This window comes from Alosa pseudoharengus, unplaced genomic scaffold (assembly GCF_046254945.1).
Source record: "Alosa pseudoharengus isolate Yale_2024_CS ecotype anadromous, Long Island Sound unplaced genomic scaffold, YU_APseudo_1.1 YU_APseudo_1.1_scf_21, whole genome shotgun sequence".
Classification (NCBI taxonomy): Eukaryota; Metazoa; Chordata; class Actinopteri; order Clupeiformes; family Clupeidae; genus Alosa; species Alosa pseudoharengus.
The window spans coordinates 18,603,284-18,625,615 of record NW_027468674.1 but is presented as its reverse complement, the minus strand read 5'-3'; the positions used below and the strand labels follow the sequence as shown (position 1 = coordinate 18,625,615).

Genomic DNA, 22,332 nt, shown 5'->3' with positions numbered 1-22,332 from the left:
AGTTTGCTGTTGCAATCTGGGGCAAGGCTACTACCGGTACTAGTACTCTCATGAAATGTTTATGTTCCCGGCTTAAAACGGAACGGGGCCAAGCGCTGTTGTTCGCTAACTGGATGATGCTCGTAAATGAGACTGAGCCCTGTTCAAAAATGCAAATCCACCTCAATGAGCCGCCGCGATGTACGTTCCAAACCCACATCTCAGAACAGTGGGTGAACCATTATCGACTTGCTAACTGCGCCTAAAGAGCGTTTGATCTGCATATGCCCTGACTGACTTCCACTGCAAAACACTAATGAACAAAGCCACTTTATGAAGATGAAGTGGGTACTACTGGAAAGCCGAGAGAGGGAGGTTGGTGTCCGTGTGTGAGTCAGAGGCAACGGAGAGCTATGAGTGTGTGATTTGCTCTTGACTTTTGACCCTTTCCCGCTCACCTGGATGATGGCGGCGTCAATAAGGGTCTGCAGGCGCACAAACCCGGAGTACCAGTAATTGGCGGCTCGGCAATTCACAGAGTTGGAGAAACAACTAGCTGTGGGTGTGAGGACAAAGTGAATTAAACAAAAGCATGAGGTAACTGACACAAAGAACTTTTCTGTCTGTCTTTCTAACAATTTATTACATCATAATAAAGTTAGATCTATCGTTAAAATATTATGTTATTTCAACCTTGTCACAATAAAAAGGCTAAATCTGTCATGCAACATTACTATAGTATAAAACAGTATATATGTAAAAATCCAACCACATATGTATATTTATACAAAATAATATTTATTTATATAAATAATAACAATTTGTCTAGCAGCATGGCCACCACAGACGCTCGTTCTCACCAATGGACTCTGTGTAGTCGCTGGGTAAGGGCAGCTGATTGTAGGGGAACCTGAGCCTGTAGGACATGTTGTCTCGGAAGACCACCCCCGCGTAGCCCAGAGGCTCGTACAGGCTGGCGTTCTCCAGGTCCTCCTCGTTGGCGAACATCTCCAAACGATCCTGCATGTCTAGACACAAAACCCAGCCAGGCCTGTGATAACCCTTTCACGCACTGCAATGTATGTGTCCACATGCAGGGCTTAAAACAAGGGGAATGTTTGTGCCTGAAGTTATCAGACATTTTTTGAAGCCATTAATAATTATGTATTATTTTAATTTCAAAATCTTAACCAGCCCAGCCTACTGTATGCCTGAATTCAATTTGTAATGTGCATGAAAAATCTAAACCCTGACAAACAAACAAATGATAAATAAACAAACACACAAGCAGGCAAACATATTGGCAAATCTTTGACTGTCAGTGTACCTCAACCTATTTCTAGAATTTGCTTCATTCTTCTGTTCCAGTCCTCTACAACATCCTCAAGTCATTTTGTCCTCAACAACATTATGGGCCTGACAAACATGATAGATGTTGTGTATATTTGTGGTACTTTGAGTCCCTCTTTAGATCCATGCCTTGTAATTTGACATAAAGCATGGGGTGCTAACCATAAAGGCTTCCTCAACTGTACCTAACCAGCGTACCCTTATATTTAAATTCCACACTGGCTGTGTGTTGGGATCACTCATTGCCTAAAGTAAAGTGAAACAGACTTAGAAAGTCTACTTCAAAATCTGAAGCAAAATTTCAGTTTTCATGGTCCTCCATTTTTAGAAAACGTTTAATGGGAATAATATAAGAACCAGCAACTTTTAACTAATACAAAGACCCTGCAACTTTGAACTAATACAAAGAAACTATCACAATCAACAGCTGTAGATGTCCACTGGCCTGAATAAAACAACGGAAGCTTGTCAGGTCAAACCAATCTTCACCAACATGAAAGGGTAGCAGTGAACAACGCGAACAACTCTCGGACGCCTAAACCGCCAGCGCTTTGCAGGGTTATAATTAGACCAGAGAGAGTGTGCGTTTCAAAAATAGAGGTAAACACCGGACAAGCACATTTTTCCTGTGACTCACTTCCTTCTGGCTCCGTTCTCATAACGCCCTGAGCTGCACTCATTCATACAGCAGTAATACTGCAGGTATCTGAGGGAGAGACTGACGGAGTTCTGCTGACTGAGTGATCAGAAGTTGTTTCGTAACATGAGCTCCACCACAACAGCAGTCCTAGTATACGCATACCCAATGAACTTTCCCACGTGCTTCAACTTGCTTTGGATAAAGGCGCCTCATATGCAAATAAATGTTGGATAATTGTGTAAATGTACGTGTCTAAGACTTAACAGATTGGACATAACTCAGCCACATCATTCCCAAGTGTTTCAGCTCATATTGTCATATTTGCATTCAGAGCTATGCCTCTGGGTTTATTTGCATTTCCATGTATTCATTTATGAGATGCTTTTTACCAAAGCGACTTACATGTCATTTATATTACAAGGGCATTGTTACATTGCCCCTGAGCAACTCAGGGTATATTGCTTTGCTCAAGGGCACAACAGTGAAAGCTGGGAATTGAACCCACAACTTTTTTGGCTACTGCCCAGCTCCTTAACCACTATGCTACCACCAGCCCATCATGTTCATACATAGACCTCTCCAGAATATATCCCGCCTCCTAACTTCCGTATCCATCCAACTTCCGGGCGTGGATTGTCTATGGGAAATAACATGGCGTTTTGAAAGATCGTACCTGTCAAACTCTGTAGGTGACAAAGTAGAAAAAGCTGCTGGGCAGATTGGCCTACACACTTCTGCGATCTAGTTTCCACTGGATTTTTTTATTTTCGGTGCCGTTTAAGTAGTATAGTCTATAGTATACTACTTAAACGGCACCGACAATCAAAAAATCCAGTGGAAACTATATGGCAGAAGTGTATAGGCCAATTTGCCCACCAGCTTTTTCAACTTCGCTACCTACAGATGTTTTACCTGTATGATATTTCGAAACGCCATGTTATTTCTCATACAATGAGACAATCCACGCCCGGAAGTTGGATGGATACGGAAGTTACGGAGGCGGGACTTATTCTGGAGAGGTCAATTGTGATTTGATAACAAAAGCAATCAAAACCTAGCCCACCAGACATCCCAACACAACCAACCCGCCGGCATGTGGTCCGACGTGTGGCTATCAGACTCTCGGAGCCACTGGGCCAAATAACCAACGTAACTCCTGGGTCAACGTAACCAACCACAGAACTCCTGGGCCAACGTAACCAACCACAGAACTCCTGGGGAAACCTAACCAACCACGGAACTCCTGGGCCAACGTAACCAGGCCCTGTAGCCGTGTGGTCCAGTGTGGGGCTCATCGGACTTACGGAGCTCCTGGGCCACCTCCTCCATGATGTGGTTGGTGACGTTGGTGATGGGGGTGTAGCCGAGGCCCTTGATGGGCAGGTAGTTCTCGCTTTCCAGCTCCATGGTGCCGATGCCGCCGTAGTAGACGTGGGGATTCAGCGTGCTGATCAGGATGAGCAGACCCAGCAGCAGCAGAGGCAGGATCAGCTCCTGAGGGACAGAGGATCACACACACACACAGTTACAAAAACACATAAACACACACACACACACACACACACACACACAGTTACAAACACAAATAAACACACACAAACACACACACAGTTACAAAAACACATAAACACACACACACACACACACACAGTTACAAACACAAATAAACACACACAAACACACACACACAGTTACAAAAACACATAAACACACACACACACACACACACACAGTTACAAAAACACATAAACACACACACACAGTTACAAATACAAATAAACACACACAAACACACACACACAGTTACAAAAACACATACACACACAAATTTACAAAAACACACACACACACAGTTAAAAACACACATCCATCATCTCCAACACTCTGTCTTCTTAATGACATTTCTGAAACACTTCAAAAACCCCTTGCTCATCTCTCTAACTGTCGCTAAGAAAGTAGTCCTCCAAAACTGGAAATCAAAAATATCATGCCATATCAATCACTGGAAAAACTTAATCACAGAATATATTACAATAGAAAAACATCATGTACAGAGAGAAGCAAATGTCAGCTTTTGAAAACACCTGGTCCCCTTTTCTATAATTTTTAAATTCAACAAAACCATAACCCCAAGCCCCCCCCCCTTCCTTGCCCCCTCTCTGTCTTTATCTGTTTGTTTGTTTGATTAATTAATCAATTGTTTAAAAATGATTTATTTTATTTAACTTTATTTCCTCCTTTCCCCCCTACATTCACCACTCTACATATAGACACACACTAGCAACACCCAAACATAGCATGTTACCAAAGCCCTTTTCCATAACCCGATCATGACCACTCACAGACCTTTCTACTCAATTACCTCAACAACCGAGTCCCGTCCTGTCAGTTCTGTCATCGTCCTGTCCCACTGTCTGTCTGCGTGTCTGTCTGTCTGTCTGTCTGTTTGTCTGCCTATCTGTCTGTCTGTCTCTCCGTCTCACTTGTCTATCTGTTACCTTGTTGCGTTTCATGTGTTTGATGTTTCACTTCACGTGGTGCTATATGATTCCAGGGTCACATAAATGGTTGAGGTAGGACAAATTGTATTTGCATTTGAAAAATATATTACTTAATTAAAAATTAAGTTGTCCTCCGAAGAGGGGGGGTGTTGGTGGGCCAAAAAAAACAAAACAAAAAACACACATACAGTTACAAAAACACATAAAAACACAAACACACACACACACACACAAACAGTTACAAAAACACATAAAATACACACACAAAATAAAATACACACACACACACACACACACACAAACAGAATGCAAACAGACACACACCACACAGATATATCCAAACACACATAAAGAATGTACGCACACACACACACGTAATATGGAGCGAGTCATTATGTATATTGCTCAAGGTTTCTTCAGGTTTCTTCATACTAGCAAGGCTAGTTTTGATACGCAGACTGCTCTCTCTGGTATCTCTATCTGGTATGTCTAGTCCACTTCTGCAGCTTAAGAAGCCACACGAGGTGCTAGCGAACCCAAGGTCATAAGGTCATAAGGTCAACACACCCAGGAGAGCTTCCATGTGCTCTATGATTTCAATCTACTGTCATTTGCTTCTCCTTTTTCATGATTCTAACAACAGACGGCATAAAGAATGTTTTTACATATCAATAGACCCTTAAGCGCATCCAGACAGTACTATTGCTCTGGGTGTATGACTGATTGCTCCGAGGCCTATTGAATACTGTGTAGACAGTTTAGGCATTTGAACACAAACTAAATACTGTATTGCACATGCGATTGAGTGATGGAATACGTGTCAAAACTCTGAGAGCTGTGCTGGTTTTCTCTCGAGTTCCAATCCTGCACGTTCTAAATCGTGCAAGACACTGCCACACCCAACAATAAACTCGCCTCCACTGCTCCGCTCACACACAGCTATAGAGCCTGTCCGGGGTCAACCTGCGTGATTTACGTCCACAGTCACAATGACCTTTTCTGTCAGCTGACCAGAGTTACAGTAATTTCCTTGGACAGAAATCAATTTCACTAGACACAGGAGGGGGTTAAAAAAAAATGAGAGAAAAAAAAAACATTATTGCTTCACAAGTTGGATTCAAAAGTTGTTGGTGGTTTTTTTTGGGAGGGGGGAGAGATTGCTTGGCAGCTCCATAGAGTCCCGAAGCCATGACGTAGCGTTGCCAAGGCAGCAATTTCACTGGATCTAAACAAATCAATCTAACCATTGAAATCGCCATAGCGGTGGCTTTCTTAATCTATTTCAATAATTTTACAACGTTTCTAAGACGTTAGTATATTTTTTTACACTGTAGGAATCACATACTACAGCATATATTCATACCAACACGATCAAATTTGTGACTACAGAGTTTTATTTTAGCATGGGTTTCCTCCGTAAAAGAGACCTGCATGTAACTTCACAGCATGCGGTTAAAATCCTTAAATTCACGGACGTGTTTTGGCTTTATTTTTTTTGGCAAAAAACGTTGCTCTTAACAGCCGCCAGTCTTTGAGAAGACGTGACATATCCACTGGAATTTTGTTTCTTTCTATTACACCTGCCAGGGAATCCGTGTTATGTGGCTAAGCTGCTGCCTAGCAGGTAAAACACGTTTAAATTGATATATTTATTTTTATTAGCTAGAAATGATGCCACATGTCTACATTCAATGCTATTTATGCCACTTCGAAAGTTTGTTTAGATCCAGTGATTCTGCTGTCATGGAAACACTACGTCACACTTCGGGACTCTATTGCGGCCTGCGTTTGACTCAGAAATAAAGAGGCTCCGAGGCTTGTTCACAGTAAACAACTCCACCGCTGAGCTGGGAATGGCCCATTATCTCCCCCAGATAGCTCACAGCCTGCTGCTGATGATGTCATGACTAAAGAATAGTGTTGGGTGCCATTCTATCTGCTGCGCTCACTCAATTCGGTCTGATTCTCTTGTGTCGGTTTGTTTTTGGTTCCACCTAACTAGCCTGTCTTTATTCATCCACTGTTCTCTCCATCCATCCATCTTTCCTCTCATCCATTAAACCCCCCTTCACTTGCCGTAAACAATCCATACATCCATCCCTCTCTTCATCCACTCATTCATGTATCTATTTATCATTCTACTTTATCTTCCTAATCTATCCATCTATCCCTCGCTCTCTCCATCTCTCTAATCAGTCCATCCATGCATCCTCTCATCCATTCATATACACCGTGTTCCAAATTATTATGCAAATTGGATTTAAACATTTTATTTTTTTGTTTTTCAATTAAACTCATGGAGTTCCACTCATTCATGTATCTATTTATCATTCTACTTTATCTATGAATCCCACTCTCCCTCTCCCTAATCTATCCATCGCTCTCTCCATCTCTCTAATCAGTCCATCCATGCATCCTCTCATCCATTCATACAGGCCTACATCCTTCTACATCACCCACCCATCAGTCCATCCATCTCTCCATTTCCCCCAAACCATCTATCCATCCATCAACCAATCACAGAGGTGAAACCATCTGGCTCCCCCAGACGTTATTAAGAGGCAGAGACGTCTGACTGAGATGGCCTGCAAATGAGCGGACCACGCACGAGAGACACACGCAGGATTCCTGAGCGGGCGGAAGATTTAGCGCTACATAATCTCCCCCTTCTCATCCACCTACGGCTAAATCAATAGTGCAAAACCAGCACCTGTCTGAGACAGAGAGAGAGAGAGAGAGAGAGAGAGAGAGAGAGAGAGAGAGAGAGAGAGAGAGAGAGAGAGAGAGAGAGAGAGAGAGAGAGAGAGAGAGAGAGAGAGAGAGAAAAGAGTCCCTGGCTGGCAGGGAGCATTGCATAACCCCTTCTGAGTTTCATGCCATTTAATAACTGCCAGAGAGAGAGAGAGAGAGAATTGAGATACAAATATAACATGCAAAGAGAAACACAGAAAAGACTAATAGTGAGAGCGATCAAGATACTGAGAAGAAAGTGATCAAGTGAGTGAGTTATAGAGAAAGAGAGGAGGAGAGAGACAGAAAGAGAGACAAGAGGGAAGGACAGAGAGGACTGGTAGAGGAAGAGAGAGGGGGAGAGAGAGAGGGGGAGAGAGAGAGAGAGAGAGAGCATACAAGAGAGATAAAGATAAATCCATCTGGAGGCAGTGCGCTGCTGCTGACAGCTTAAGGATAAGGCTCCAGTCTGCGATTAAAAGCATAGTGCTCCATCCTGTCAGCAGGTAGCGACAGGAGAGTAAGTCATGGGAGTCCGTCCAGACACGCGCCTCCTGTCTCCGTCCACCTATTGAGCTGACCGCTAGTCTAATTCCTATCAGTTCCTAAAGTGGCCCTCCCAGCTTGGCCGAATAAGATGAAACGTTGTGACACATTAAAAATACATTAGCGAAACTGAAGTTTATATGAAAAATACATGCCGAAACTAAAGTAGGGTGTCAGGATGGAGAAAGGGGGGTGAGCGTCGACAAAGTGGGGATGCAAGCGGAATGCCTGCAGATCTTTTTATCCCACCAACACTGCACTCCCCAACTGTGAGGCCTGCTGAGTTCTGGGAAAGAGTGTTGTGTGTGTGGTGTGTGTGGTGTGTGTGTGTGTGTGTGTGTGTGTGTAATTGAGCCAGGGCTGTACAGTGCTACATATACGTAGCACATGCTACAAAAAATCAGTCTGTGCTGTGGATGATTTACCAGCTTAGCACCAGTGTCACCTTATTTTCTAGAGTGCAGCCTACAGTAAGGTGTTTGTAACTACATACCGATGCTAGAGATTTTGTGGATTGTGCTACAAAACTATTAACCTCTGTAGCACCAGTGCTATGAGGAAAAAAAGTGAAAAAATGCACAGCCCTGTGAGTGCATGTGCCTAAGATGGCCTGAAGTCATATGGGCCCTCAACAACATCCTTGGAATAGCAGTGAATCAGGAGTTCCCCGAGCAATGCTATCATGTGACTCTGGTGGCTGTGCAAGAACAGATCGCCTGCTGTGTGTGAATGTGTTTGTGTACGTGTGTGTGTGTGTAGATTTTTGACCCCTGGGTCTATGCCCACACATCATAATCCCTCTCACCATCAGAACCCTTAATGGCCGGCATGATAGCATCTTGCACTAATAGGGATGGCACGGTTTTTGAAAAATGCTCCGAACCGTACGGATGGCATGTCACGGTTCGGAGTGTGTGTTCGTCGTACGGTCCTACGGTTCAGGCTAGTTATGGCATGCGCAATTGATTCCCATGTGACAATGTGTTTCCCTTTCGCGCGAGAGTAGGAGTATAGTTTTGAGTGCTGCGCGCGACTGGAGTCTTTAGAAAGTGCGGATTTGAGGTTACCTATGATGATAGAGTTAAGACGACAGAAAAGACTGCGACTGTGTGCAAACATTGTGCAACACGTGTTCAGTATGCTCTTGGCAACACTTCGAACATGCTAGGTCATATGAAAAGACGTCACCCCAATGTGTCTGTAGACAGTTTAAGGAAGAAAGAGCCGCAGGCTACCCAACAACTTCTGTCCTCAGCATTTAAGCAGCCTCTCAGTGATAACTCGGCCAGGGCAATGGCCATAACGAAAGCAATCGGGATGTTTATTGCAAAAGATATGATGCCATATAGTGTGATTGAGGGTGAAGGATTTCGTCAGTTGATGAAAATACTCGAGCCCCGCTACAACATTCCCTCCCGCCGACACTTCGGCACCTCTGTAGTTCTAAAACTATACGAGACACGAGAAAAACTTGTCAAAGAATTGTCCGACACGGCCCACGTAGCTCTCACCACCGATGGATTGCATTTATTGATAGCCACTAGCCAGCATGTTTTTTAATATTTAAAATATTACAGTGGCACTTTTACTTTAGATAAGAACTTTATGTTTCCAAATACTGCACTTTAATTTAAGAATTTAATTTAAGCTGCAAGAGTTACACTTTCTTTCTTTGTGTGCCAAAAAGGGGCATACGTTCCTGCAGATGGCAATAGTACACATTCTGCCTTTTATGCCAAATAAATGAAAAGATTGTTGAAATCGTCAACGTCTTCCCTCTTGCTGTATCAAAATCTCAACTGTAGCTTAAAGTTTCCTCAGACAATAATGTGCTTTATGTGAAGTCAAATTCAGTTTGTGCATTATTACATGATAACTATTCTTTAAATACTCTAGCCTAATTGTGGATGATTAAGCTATATGCTGAAATATGTTTCTGGAGTGTTAAAGATTAAAAGAAAAAATAACAACAAGAACCGTACCGAACCGAAAACCGTGACCCTAAACCGTGATACGAACCGAACCGTAGATTTTGTGAACCGTGCCACCCCTATGCACTAAGTCCATAAGCAAAATATCTTTTGGCAATGACAGACACTGTAACATTGTTTGTCATGCACAATTCATAAATGTTTCAATAACAACTTTTAATATGTGTAGATCGGTATTGAAGACATTCAATACAATTGCATGGGTGTGAGATATGTAATCTCACATGCCAGAGTGATGACAACTTGCCAGTACCAAAAGACACCTGACACACTTGTTGATAAGACTAATGATGGTGACTATCTGTCTTACTTGTCATTAATGCATATTTAGAAACAGCCTCTGAAAGCATATTCCAGAGTTCAGAAGAGCTGTTAATACGAAACCATAGAGAGATCAAATTGCTCTTGGCACCTGTAAACTTTGCTGTTTGGTCCTCCATTTGATGAGCAGGTTCTTGTAGAGCAGGCTTTTCGTTTGATGCCAGACTCCGGCCTCTCGCTTGTTTATCGGGCGCATTCTTCCAGCATGCTGCGACTGGCTGGCATGCGGACGAGTTCTCACCTTGACGTTTGGCACAGCTGTGAGGGAATCGAAACGACAGCCATAAAGCACGCGGACAGGTAGCACAACAGCATTCACTTTGTGACGAGTCGTCCCGCTTCGCAGTCCGACGTTCAGTCGAGTCAAGAATACGACAAGCATTCAGAATACGAAATGATTTTAAATATATTACAAGGGCACTAACGTTAGTAAGAAACTTGGACCACACACATGTCGGTTTATCATCAATGACAAGCCACACATGAAACCAAAAACCGGATATTCCGCATACTGGTAATTAACCACGGCGCTATCAACTGTCAAGCAATGCTGTAAACAAAGATTATTTATTATTTTATCATCACTGAGAATAACACCCTTAACCCTATGATCTAATCTTGCAAACATCAGGCATCTAGCTGCTAACAAACCTATCGGTTGTAAAACTAACTGTTCACAACAAACATCCCTTGAATTGTGTGGTTAGTGCTAGATGTAATTTAAGACACAAGTTAGTTAATTCTGTTCTCTGCTCTCAGGATGACTGCGATTTCTATTCTTGTAAAACTGAGGTAACGTTACTGCATGTAGATCTCTCATAATATGTCTGCATGGTCAAACATCTCTTCAAAACACAACAATTATAACGGTGTGATTTTATGACTGCACATGGTGCCATACGATATTTTATACGTTAGTAGAGCTCGCATAAATTCTTTCTATAACGTTAGCCAGCTTGCTAACATCAAGCAAGGTGTCGTTAGGTGGCTGCTGTTAGCAGCCTGCATACGCTAGCTAAGCGACCTGCACCAGTGCCAGTTGGTTTAGCATGCACTGAAAATGGCAACAATGGCGAATGCACTTACGTATGAAATACATCAAGGCCAGCCTTTCATGTTAGCAATCTTTTCTGTGTAGCCTTCTCTCCTCTGCTGTCTACCCGCCTTCGGTGTAAACAAGCAAGAACGAATTCCTACTTTCTCCCTTTACAGCACTTCCGCCTTCCACTGCTTTAACAAGGCCTGTGACGTTTTCCAATCACAAGCAGTTCCACTTGTTGGATCATCTTCATTGGTGTGTGGAAGCATATGGAAGAGGGTCTTCGTTAAAATAATAATAATAATAGAAAGTTACATGTCTTGATAGCACAAATCCGAAGTGACTATTTGTGCATTTATATATTATTTACATTTTCTTATTTTTTCTCTGTTCATTTGAGTAGGCTATTGACCTCTAGGCTAAATTGTTTATCCTTATGGTGGAGGCTTACAAGCATCTCCCAACCCAGTTCAAGGCAATTTTATTACAAATAAAAATGTGAGATAAATTTAAAATTTAAAAAAAAAATCTCCTTAAGCAACCTTTCACTTGTAGGCGGCAATCTTATCTAATGCTGACACACGGACACCGCTTTTGAGCCCACATAATTCAACAGTCATACCAGATATTCAGAGACATTGTGGGCAGCTGGCCTGAAAGTTACTTGATATGGTAGACTACAATAGACAGGCTATGCTTACACGATATTGATTTGTTTAGGTGGCAAAGTAGTATCCACAGTTGCACAACAAGCAATGACCCAGGTAAGGTTACACAAGCACACAAAAAGACAAAAACAGCAAAGTGACCGGTAGGTGTACCACACACACAGAAACAACAGAACCACAACACAATACTCATGTTTCATTCAAATTTATTCTGATTACAAATAAAAAAATGTACAAAATAAAGTGTAGAAAATAGTATGTATAACCATGTAAAACGAAATAAAACAACAAAACATTGCAAACATCACAGATAAAGGCAGCAGTACAAGACAGATGGTAAAGACGCCTCATCATTGGCCTCTCCCAGTACAGAAATAGCAGGAGGAGACTCACTGAAGTCCATATGCAGCTTCAAAAGGGGATATTTTAAGTCTAAAACAACGCTGCCACTTTCATCCAAATGAATGAATGGGCCACTGTTACAGTGGTTATTTTAAAGCCAGAAGAGCTGGTTTCACAATGAGGGAATAAGCCTAGACTACTGTATGAGTAAACTGCATTTCAGATGGGGGAAAAACAAATTCAATTTAGTCCAACTAGGCTTATCTGCTGCCTCAGATTGTGACTCAGAGTTTTATAGTGATGTAACTAAACAGCGAACACATACTGAACAGTATATGGTCTTTATATCCCTTGAAACAAAGCAATACACAGTATAAAATGTCTGCACAGAAAGATTGATACTGATGAAGTGGATTAACAATAAGCTGATAATACACAAGGCAACTTTTTGAGCAGTGTTGCAGGGCAATGTTCCTAAGTATTGTGGTTCTGGCACGTTCCCATTGATATTGGCCAACATTATTTTTCTAAAGAACTTTAATCATCAGCAGGCATATTTTTTTATGAACATCCAATCATAACACATGGAACTGGTTATGTGGTTGCCTAGCAACATTGCTCAAAAAGTTGCCCCATGTATCATCACTTTTAAAGAGGCCTAGAGTATATCTTGCCTGGTAGCCATTCTGTGGTTTCCTTTATACGTTACCCGTTACCCTCAGCATAAGGCCTGGTCCGTCTTTCCCCTCCAGAGGAACTCAATGGCAGGTTTTACCCTCTGTCAGTCTAGTCCTATCATCTCACAAGTGTTCACATTCGTCTTAGCACTTACATGGTATTTCTTTCTATCTTTTTCTCAATCAAAGGATTTAGCGTCCCCGCAATTTTATCAACTGGGTGGACGTCACATGTAGAGGCCCTTTGGAAACGTGAATGTCAAATATTACAAAGACAAACAAACAAGTACAGCGTCACACAAACGTCGCTGATCCACACATTCATCTCGAGCACTTCAGCAAAAGGGGGGGGGGGGGGGGGTGGGAGGGGAGAAAAAAAACAGGCGAGGGGGTCACGAAACAAGACAAGAGGAAAAAGCATTAGAACGTTACGCCTCTCAAACCCTTGCTCTTTGTGATCAGCCCAAGGCATTGTCAACATCTCCCAAAGGTACAGTAAGTTAGTGGATCTGTGCGTATCTGTGTGTCTGTGTGTGTTTGTGTGTGCGAGTGAGAGAGAGTGAGACATTTACAGTCCACAGCCCTCCTAGTCGCTAACTAAATATTAGAGCCCTTTGCAGAGTCTGGACTTCTTCGTTAGTGCTGGTTTCGTGGGAAGGGTTCACTTGACCACAGTCCGGGCCTGCTCTTCTGTGGTCAGCTGGGGAAGGTGGCAGCCGTCCCCTCAGTGCTTGCGGGTGCGCTGCCCCCCTGCCCCTGTGGTGGTGACGTAGAGCAGAGGCTGAGGCTGGCGGAGCTGGGGTCCACGCCGCAACTGGCCCAGCTGAGACAGGGAGCTGGTGCCGTTGTCCACAGTTTGGCCTGGTACGAAAAGATGGAATCAATCAACTATTTAAACATTTAAACATTTAAACATTTTGAAGTAACAAAAAAAGAAAAAGAACCTGAGAAAAAAGAAAGATGGAATCAATCAACTATTTAAACATTTTGAAGTAACAAAAAAAGAAAAAGAACCTGAATCTTAAAATGAGACGGAACTGCAAATTGCATTATAGCGTACCAAGATATGGCTAATTGCTTAAAAGGATACTGCCAGTGGAAAGAATTTAAAACGTTTTGACCAAAGTTTTCAAAAATAGCTTTTCAAAGCAAAAATGGTTTACTACCACACTAACTTCTTTAAAACGTGGAGACTTTTTTTTTTTTTTTTTTTACTGCACCACAATAAAACCAAACATTCTTCATACATATAAATAGCATGGCATGACTCAAAGGGGAGAAAGGAGGTCATGACGCTAACCGGTGGTCTGGGAGGGGTGGGGCAGGCGTCCTTTGGCCAGGGGAGGGACTCCTCGGTGCTGGGGGCGGAGGTGTGGGGCTGGGGGCCGGTTGATGTGGAGGTGGGGGTCTGAGGTGCTGTCAAGGGGCCGGAACCGCTGCGCTGTGGTCTTAGCCTGAGACAGCTGTGGGGACAAAGAGGCATATCTTTACAACTAGTAAGTAGTAAGTAAGTGACATTTATTTATAAGGCACATTTAAAATACGGTGTACACTGACCAAAGTGCTAGTAGAAAGAGGCAGTGCACAGCATATGTGAGCGGAGCATAGCGCATGTCATACAAACTTCATTTGCTTCATTTATGCTATTGCTAACATTTCAGAATCTGTACTACAATATGCACTCTGCAATTTATTTAGCATATAATGCAGATACTATTCTGTAGCTGTGGTTAAGTAATGTCCGCCTTCATGTAAATATTCATTATGTCATTAAAATAATGTATTTACTTTGTTTATGTTAATTAGAGGCCCTTACCCAATTGTATTAGTAAAATCATGAGTATATTATGAGTATATTATGAGATAGTTTCTTTGAATACGTTTTTTTTTTAACTGTACTTACAGCTTGGCCTGTGACCTCGAAAGAGCGAGACCTCTTCTTGCGCCGGCGGGCCTCAAAGTCCTGCTCGCGGTGGGCGCCGGCGTTCTTGGCGGCGTTCTGCTGCCGCTGGCGGGGCCGCGTCCAGGTGCCGTCGCCCGTGCTGCTGGACAGGTTGTCGTCTGAGGTGGCGTGCCGCAGCTCGGGGCTGGCCTGGCGACCTCCGACACTACCACCGACGCCGGGTCCCCGAGGCAGGGGGGGGCCGAGGGGGGCCGCCTCGCTCAGCGACAGGCTGCTCTTCTGCTTGTGGGGGTCCAACGGGGAGGGCGGCGGCAGACGCAGGGCGTCCACCTCCAGGGCCTTGGAGCGTCGGCGCGCCGCCTTCACGGCGATGCTCTCCACGCCACGCATGATCTGCTGACGCTCTGAGAGGGAGACAAAATGGGGAAGAACCGAGTGGGCTGTTAGCATGGAGGTATCGTATCATAGAACTGGACAGAGTGAGAGAGTATCGCCCCCATTCATTGCATTGGACGATGCTAGGCTAGCTAAGCCAAAAATATACTGCCAAATATACTGGGCTGCTGCCCTTTTTAAAAATGGTGTCCTACATGTGCTCACTTCCACCAACATTTTCACAAACAAGCCAGTTAGGTGCCACATTATAGATGGCCACAAATTTTGTCAACCACATGGATTGGCTGATCCTACTGGCAGAAAAATTGCCGGTTCATCCACCAATCTTTGAATTTCCCCTTAGGGATCATAAAGTATCTATCTATCTATCTATCTATCTATCTATCTATCTATCTATCTATCAATCCACACGGACAACATACTTTTGTGCCCAACAAGAAAGTGACACCTGATTGGCTTGTAGGCGGTGGCCAACTGGGAAGCTAGCCCTCTAAACCCTCACCCCCCCTGGATGTTTTACAGATTTGTTCATCATGCCTGTGGTCTCCTTTCAGAGTCCTTGGGAGAACCATGACAACACATCCAGCACTGGCTAGATTATTTCCAATTCTGATGTCTATTTCTGCACTCTCCAATCCTTTTATAGTCAGAAATGCCTACTATGACTCACATGCCTGAACAGATGAGAGATGAGAGGAGAACTTTAGATTCTTTAGACGTGATTCGACTCGAGAATGGGCGGCGCGTACCTTTGCGTGTGAGCGGGATGTCGGTGCCGTTCTCGCTGCTCTCCGGAGACGAGTCCAGGTGGCTGCTGAGGCTGTGGCTGAGGTGGCTGAGGTGGCTGTAGCTCAGAGCGCTCTCAGGTACGCACGGGTGCAGCTAGGGGCAGAAACAGGCCATCGCACAGCGGTCAGTCAGTTTGGAAGCATGAAGGAGAAATGAATAAGGGCCTGTTGCCATGTGAACATTAAAGCAACACAATGTAGATAGATAGATAGATAGATACTTTATTCATCCTGAGGTACATTTTTAGTTCTTTTCAATGTAGTTTCACCTTAAAATAATGGCTTCAAACTCATTTTGATGCTACGCTGACTTACAATGTAGATAATGGACTCTCTGACATTGAGCCTCTGAGATGTGCGCCTGGAACGCATAGTATTGTACTCTGTAATTCATTTCAAATACCTTGGACTCACAATTGACAATAACCTCACCTTTGAACATCACACAACAGACATACAGAAAAAAGGAAACCAAATACTGTCAGTGCGCAAACTAAAAGGACTTCATGTTGCCCCTCATCTGTATACCAGCATTGTCCAACCCATCCTTTTATACTGTTCCACCTGCTTATTCAACATCCTTACTGTAAAAAACCGTAACAAACTCACCCAACTAACCAATACTGCCACCAAAATAATAGGTCTACATACCCCAAACCTACAAGAACTAAACACTAAGGCCATCGCACGTATTGCTCATTCAATATCCCTGGACATTACCCACCCACTCAACCGCTACTTCTCACCCCTGCCCTCTGGCAGGAGGTTTAGTAGCATAAGGTGCAATAAAGCCCACTTCAGCAGAAGCCTAATCCCCCTAGGAATCCAAACACTCAACAACACAAAGACCCACAGATAAATATATGCAGTACAAAAAATGTATGTTTTTCCCATGAAAACCCCAATATTTTATGTAAAGGTCTGTGTCAATTGCCTGTGATGTATGTAAGGTGTATGTCAGTATGTCATTCCCATGTATGTGTTCATGTATGTGCCTTTCTGTGTCTGTGATCATGAAGGATGAAAAGCTGTATGGAAAATGTGAAAAAGAATTTCCCCAAGGGGACAACTAATAAACTAACTAACTAACTAACTAATGTTGTCGAAGGTAAACTGGGTGCCTGGTACATTGAATACTGATGAATAGGGAAATTCCTACATTGTTTTACTTTAAGCAATTCACTCGAAGAAACTAAATAGTTTCAAATACCTGTATCAAATTTGTTTAAAACAATCTACATACAGTATATTTAGCCTATAAAGCTGAGCCGAAGAACCATTTAACTAGGGGGTTCTAACCCAAACCATTTGAAGGTTCTTGGACAGACGTTCAAGACAGTGCAGTAGTTAGATAGATAGTTAGATAGATAGATAGATAGATAGATAGATAGATACTGTAGATAGATAGATAGATAGATAGATAGATAGATACTTTATTGATCCCCAAGGGGAAATTCAAGTTTGTGACCTCTCACCTCTCTGTTGCCCAGGCCATTGATGTGTATGGGTGGAGGGGTCATCACCACAGAGTTCTTCATCTGTCTGGCATGAGGACTGTTTTTGAAGACCCGGTTGTTGTCGCTGGACGGAGACAGACACACAGACAGACAGAGTGATGAATATATTCAGTGAATGGACTGAAGCTGACTTTCTGTCGGAGCCTCTCAGGGGTGGGCCCTATGACAGACAATAATTCCCCCAGAATATAGGGGGTGTGTCTCTCTGGGGGCCCCCTGTCAGTGCTGGGCCCTTAGAACCGTCCTAACCACACCCCCCCCCCCCCCCCCTCCCCCCCAAAGATGCCCCTGGAGCCTCTGATACATACCCCTCAGGTTCAGGCAGGATTGGGGGCAGAGTGTGTCGGCGGATTTTGGCCCGACCTCGCCGGTTGTCCGAGCCCAGCGTCCGCACGCTCTCCTGGTCAGAGTCCAGCTCTTGCAAGGGGTCACGACCTCTACTGGCGAGAGTGATTTTGGGCAGAGAGCCCTCCTGTGAAAGAACAACATACCCTTGTTTGGTCAGATCTGAGTACAATTGTATTTGTAAGCAAGCAGTGGCAGTTATAAATGTGTGTGAGCACTGTAGGTCTATGGCTTAGACCCCACAGTAAAGATATGGCAGGACAACCAGTCAACATCCAGCATTTACATTAAGGGATAACCATGTACATGAGATACAAATAATAATTAGTAATAAAATACATAAATAAAAATGAATAACAATTGGAACTATTGTTTTTTTTAGTAAGTTTCACCCACCTTCAGTGTGCGTCCGGTAACCTTGTCCAGGGCCATGATGCGGTCCAGGCTTCTCTCGTCCAGCTCTCTCATGTACATCTCATACAGCTCCTGCAGGTGTGGGGGCACCAGGAGACTGTGGTCTGCAGCCACACAAACACACAATAGAGTCAGAAACACTGTCTCACACACACACCCACACACACACACACACACACACACACACACACACACACACACACACACACACACACACACACACACACACACACAAACACACACACACACACACACACACACCAGCACTACAACAATCACACCTGACTTTGACTGCTTCAATTTCTGACCTGTCAAATTTCACTGATGAACTGAGATATTATCTACCACAGATAGACTATGACCACAGATAGACAACTGATGGAATGCTCACTATATAGGAAATACCATCAAGTATCCAAACCCTCAAAAAAAAAAGCGGTTTCCAGGCAGCATCCTGTATTTGGTTGGTCTCGCTAACACCAGGCTTGTGCAAAATTCCAGAATTGAATTGAAACTGGCTCTTAAATTCCAATTCAATTCTTGAATTTCACTTGCATTTCAATTGAGGTAGCAAACAGGAAGCAGAATTGCAATTTCGCACAACCCTGCCTAACACCTGTCTTGATCCTGCGCCCAGCTCCCCCCTCTACTCAAGCTCATGGGCTCACCGATGATGAACTGCCGCTGCTGCTGGATGATCTCGTCACAGAGATGGCGGTGCTGCTCGAAGCGCTGCACCACGGCGTCCTTCTGCCGGATGACGTTGTCCTTGAGCAGCGCGTGCGACTGCATCTCCGCGTTCTCGATCTCCAGCTCATGCACCTGTAAGGTGCGGGCGAATCAGTTAGACGTGACGAGACAGTTAGAAGAGGTAATGTCGTGGAAAATGTCCACTCTCTTGTCCAATTAACAATTAACACTTAACTATTTTACTAAATAGCACTCTGGACCAAGGTGTCCGAAGGCGACAAGGCAGACAGGATATCTCTGAAGACTGTTGATCTTTATTCCCCGTATTGCAGTGATAATACAGCCCAAATTATGTCCAGACCAACCATCAAAGCAATAGGGTGAGATGTCATCAGCTGGCGCCCCCCGACAAGATCTGACCTACGGGCGGCTGCAGCATATCTTTTATACCCCTTCTCGCACCATCCCCAAACACACCTGTTATCCAATCAGCCTTAAGTAATATCCATTATATTGGTGGAAATCATCTGTCTATCATGCATAAAAATATATGCAAAACTGTGTAACTTTGGGTTTCTCCAGTTTTCTTATAATGAAGACTTTCTTATCTCGTTTACTCCATATGAGGTAGCTTCTACTTGGTGCTTGTCCTTGCTCTGTCCCAACCAGCTGATGTCATCACCTTCACCTTGCCCATCTAATGAGGACATAGTCTCCTCCCGGCTTCTACAGTACTTTCCACTTACTCCCACTGCTCTGACTGTTAGTCTGGGTTGCTCATTATTTTGTAATGACTTTGAAGTGCTTACAGTAAATACTGTACAACAATATCAAAGTTTATGAAACCATGAAGTCAGTCTCGGAAATGTCGGAGATGCATGTTACTCCTTGACATTCAATCTATCCTGATATAGATATCTTGCTGCCATCACATAGGATGTTTGATTGGTAAGAAAAGCCAGAGCCATTAACAGACATCAATGAACTACAGGACTAGTCTTCCTGGAGCAATTCAGGGCCTTGATCAACTTCACTGCAAAAAATCCTAGAATTCAAAATCTAAGTGAGATAAATACCGGTAGGTTTAAAGCAAGGGAATATATACTTATTTTCTAATATTTGCTTATAACAAGACATTGTTGCACTTTTTTTGCACCGTGAAAGTTTGTTGTTATGTGGAAATAACTACTTAAAATAAGCATAATTATCTGGCAAGATTTGCCAATAGAACAAGAAGATTTTCACAGTACAAGGCAAAAAAAACTTAAAGCAACACCAAAGAACTTTCCCTCTGTCGCACGCACGCTATTTGTTTATCCAGCACCAGTTTTGCAAATAACAATGTCCACAGACAAGGTAGAATATGTTGCACAATTTATGAAAGTACGATGTATTGCGACATCAGATGCAAGTCAAATTTGTAGTTTCTTATGTCTCATTCCATTGAACTACAGATCCGCTACCCGATCTGGCAAACTTACATAGTGCGGTTATAGCCGATAGAGGGCCGTAAAGCGAATGCAGAAGTGCCGTTCACCCTGTTATGAGTTGATGATCCACTGAAACGATTTTGGAAACATTATTTTAAGGTACAAAAAACTCTTTGGTGTTGCTTTAAATCAAGTGCAAAAATGTCTTGTAATAAGCAAATATTAGAAAAATAAGTACTTGACTTAAACTTATTTATCTCACTTAGATTTTGAATTCTAGGATTTTTTGCAATGTTTTTGTTTCTGGCTACTGCATGCTAGCCTGCACTGTTTCTTCCTGGAGCAATAAACTCCACTGGTTCCTCACCTTGCAGAGAAGGCCCAGGACCTCACGCTGCTCCTCAGAGCTCACACGTCTGGGCAGCAGCTCCTCCAGACGCCGTGCCTTCTCCCTTAGCTCCAGGAACCGCCGCTCCAGAGACGACTGCAAGGAGCAAGAGAGAGAGCGAAAGAGAGAGGAAGGGAGGGAGGGGGAGGGAGAGGGAGGGAGGGAGGGAGAGAGAGAGAAGGAGGGAGGGAGAGAGAGAGGGAGGGAGGGAGAGAGAGAGATACACAGAGAGATACAGGAGGAGAGAGAGAGAGGGAGGGAGAGAGAGGGAGGGAGGGAGGGGGAGAGAGGGAGGGAGGGAGGGAGAGAGAGAAAGAGGGAGGGAGGGAGGGAGAGAGATACACAGAGAGATACAGGAGGAGAGAGAGAGGGAGGGAGAGAGAGGGAGGGAAAGAGAGAGATACAGGAGGAGAGAGAGAGGAAGGGAGGGAGGGAGAGATACACAGAGAGATACAGGAGGAGAGAGAAAGAGGGAGAGAGGAGAATAGAGGAATAAAGTCATTGACATTTGAGAACGCCATCCAATTCTTTTTAAAATATGAAATACAATCGAAACTCTTCATAAAAATGGTCTGATTTCATGGCAACCCATTTCCCTCCAGGGTTTACAGTAAATCCTACATTTCAGTTGTTTCATGGCACCCTCTAGTGGTATAAATGGGGAATTGCGTTACCTTCTGTTTACGGATCTTCTTCTGCTCGGCCATGAGTGTGACTAGGTTCTCCCTCGCCATGGCAACCTCCTGCGTCTCGGTGCTGTCGGGCGGAGACTCGGGCGAGTCGGAGTCCTTCTCGCTCTCGTCCTTGTGGAAGGTCTCCTTCCTCCTCTCCGCTCTCCACTTCCTCCTGCGACGACAGCGCTCTTGCTCCCAGCTGAGGAAGGAGAGGGGGACAAAGAAGTCTGTTAGATGGATGGATGGATGGATGGACTGATGGAAAGACTGACAGATAGAAAGATAGATAGATAGATAGACAGATAGATAGATGGATATATGGATAGAAATATAGATAGATAAGTGGATAGATAGATCACTTTGGTGGGTACTCTTTAGACCATTTAGGCATGCATGTGTGTGTGTGTGTGTGTGTGTGTGTGTGTGTGTGTGTGTGTGTGTGTGTGTGTGTGTAAGGTTGTTTACTGTGACTGAATGTTTTGTGACTCAATGATGGACGAATCTGGGCATCATGGTTGATATTGTCCAGCTCCATCAGGCAAAAAAGATGGTGTGCGTATGTATATGTGAATGTGGAATGTGTGTTCCAAGTGTGTGTGTGTGTGGGGGGGGGGGTCTGTGGGTGTTCATCTGTGTTGTGTGTGTGAGGCTCACTCTGCGATGGTGTTTTGAGGTGTCGATCTGGATCTGGATCTATATATATGTGTGTGTGTGTGTGTTTGTGTGAGGGGGGGAGGGTGAGACTCACTCTGCGATGGTGAGCAGGTGTTTGGAGGTGTCGATCTGGATCTCCATGTTGCTGTTGTCCAGCTCCATCAGGCTCTTGCGGATCTCCATCTGCTGGCGGAAGGCGTCGATCAGCTGCTCCCTGAGCTGGTCCATCTCCGCCCGACTCTGCTGGGTCGAGTGGGCCTGGACCTCTGCTACACACACACAGATACACACACACACACACACACACACACACATGAAGGTCTGTTTGAGGGTGGTATCTGTGCCTTAT

At 43.9% G+C, this 22,332-nt stretch overlaps 2 protein-coding genes across 2 annotated transcripts in view; both read right to left on the bottom strand.

The window, feature by feature from the left end:
* The window catches only part of abca5 (ATP-binding cassette, sub-family A (ABC1), member 5), a 51,953-nt gene extending 40,641 nt beyond the window's left edge, over positions 1-11,312 (bottom strand). Inside the window, exons 1-5 of the mRNA XM_076298056.1 lie at positions 11,145-11,312; positions 10,150-10,316; positions 3,274-3,463; positions 840-1,007; positions 438-535 (exon numbers count right to left, since the gene is read on the bottom strand). Coding sequence (XP_076154171.1) covers positions 438-535; positions 840-1,007; positions 3,274-3,463; positions 10,150-10,316; positions 11,145-11,157 — 636 coding nt within the window. The 5' untranslated portion in view covers positions 11,158-11,312. The remainder of the gene's footprint in view (positions 1-437; positions 536-839; positions 1,008-3,273; positions 3,464-10,149; positions 10,317-11,144) is intronic.
* Positions 11,313-13,168: 1,856 nt separating this feature from the next.
* The window catches only part of kif19 (kinesin family member 19), a 53,726-nt gene continuing 44,562 nt past the window's right edge, over positions 13,169-22,332 (bottom strand). The window contains exons 11-21 of the mRNA XM_076298927.1: positions 22,078-22,252; positions 21,330-21,528; positions 20,635-20,751; positions 18,816-18,969; positions 18,130-18,251; positions 17,697-17,860; positions 17,347-17,452; positions 15,833-15,965; positions 14,688-15,091; positions 14,085-14,247; positions 13,169-13,645 (exon numbers count right to left, since the gene is read on the bottom strand). Of these exons, the coding sequence (XP_076155042.1) occupies positions 13,509-13,645; positions 14,085-14,247; positions 14,688-15,091; positions 15,833-15,965; positions 17,347-17,452; positions 17,697-17,860; positions 18,130-18,251; positions 18,816-18,969; positions 20,635-20,751; positions 21,330-21,528; positions 22,078-22,252 (1,874 nt within the window). The 3' untranslated portion in view covers positions 13,169-13,508. The remainder of the gene's footprint in view (positions 13,646-14,084; positions 14,248-14,687; positions 15,092-15,832; positions 15,966-17,346; positions 17,453-17,696; positions 17,861-18,129; positions 18,252-18,815; positions 18,970-20,634; positions 20,752-21,329; positions 21,529-22,077; positions 22,253-22,332) is intronic.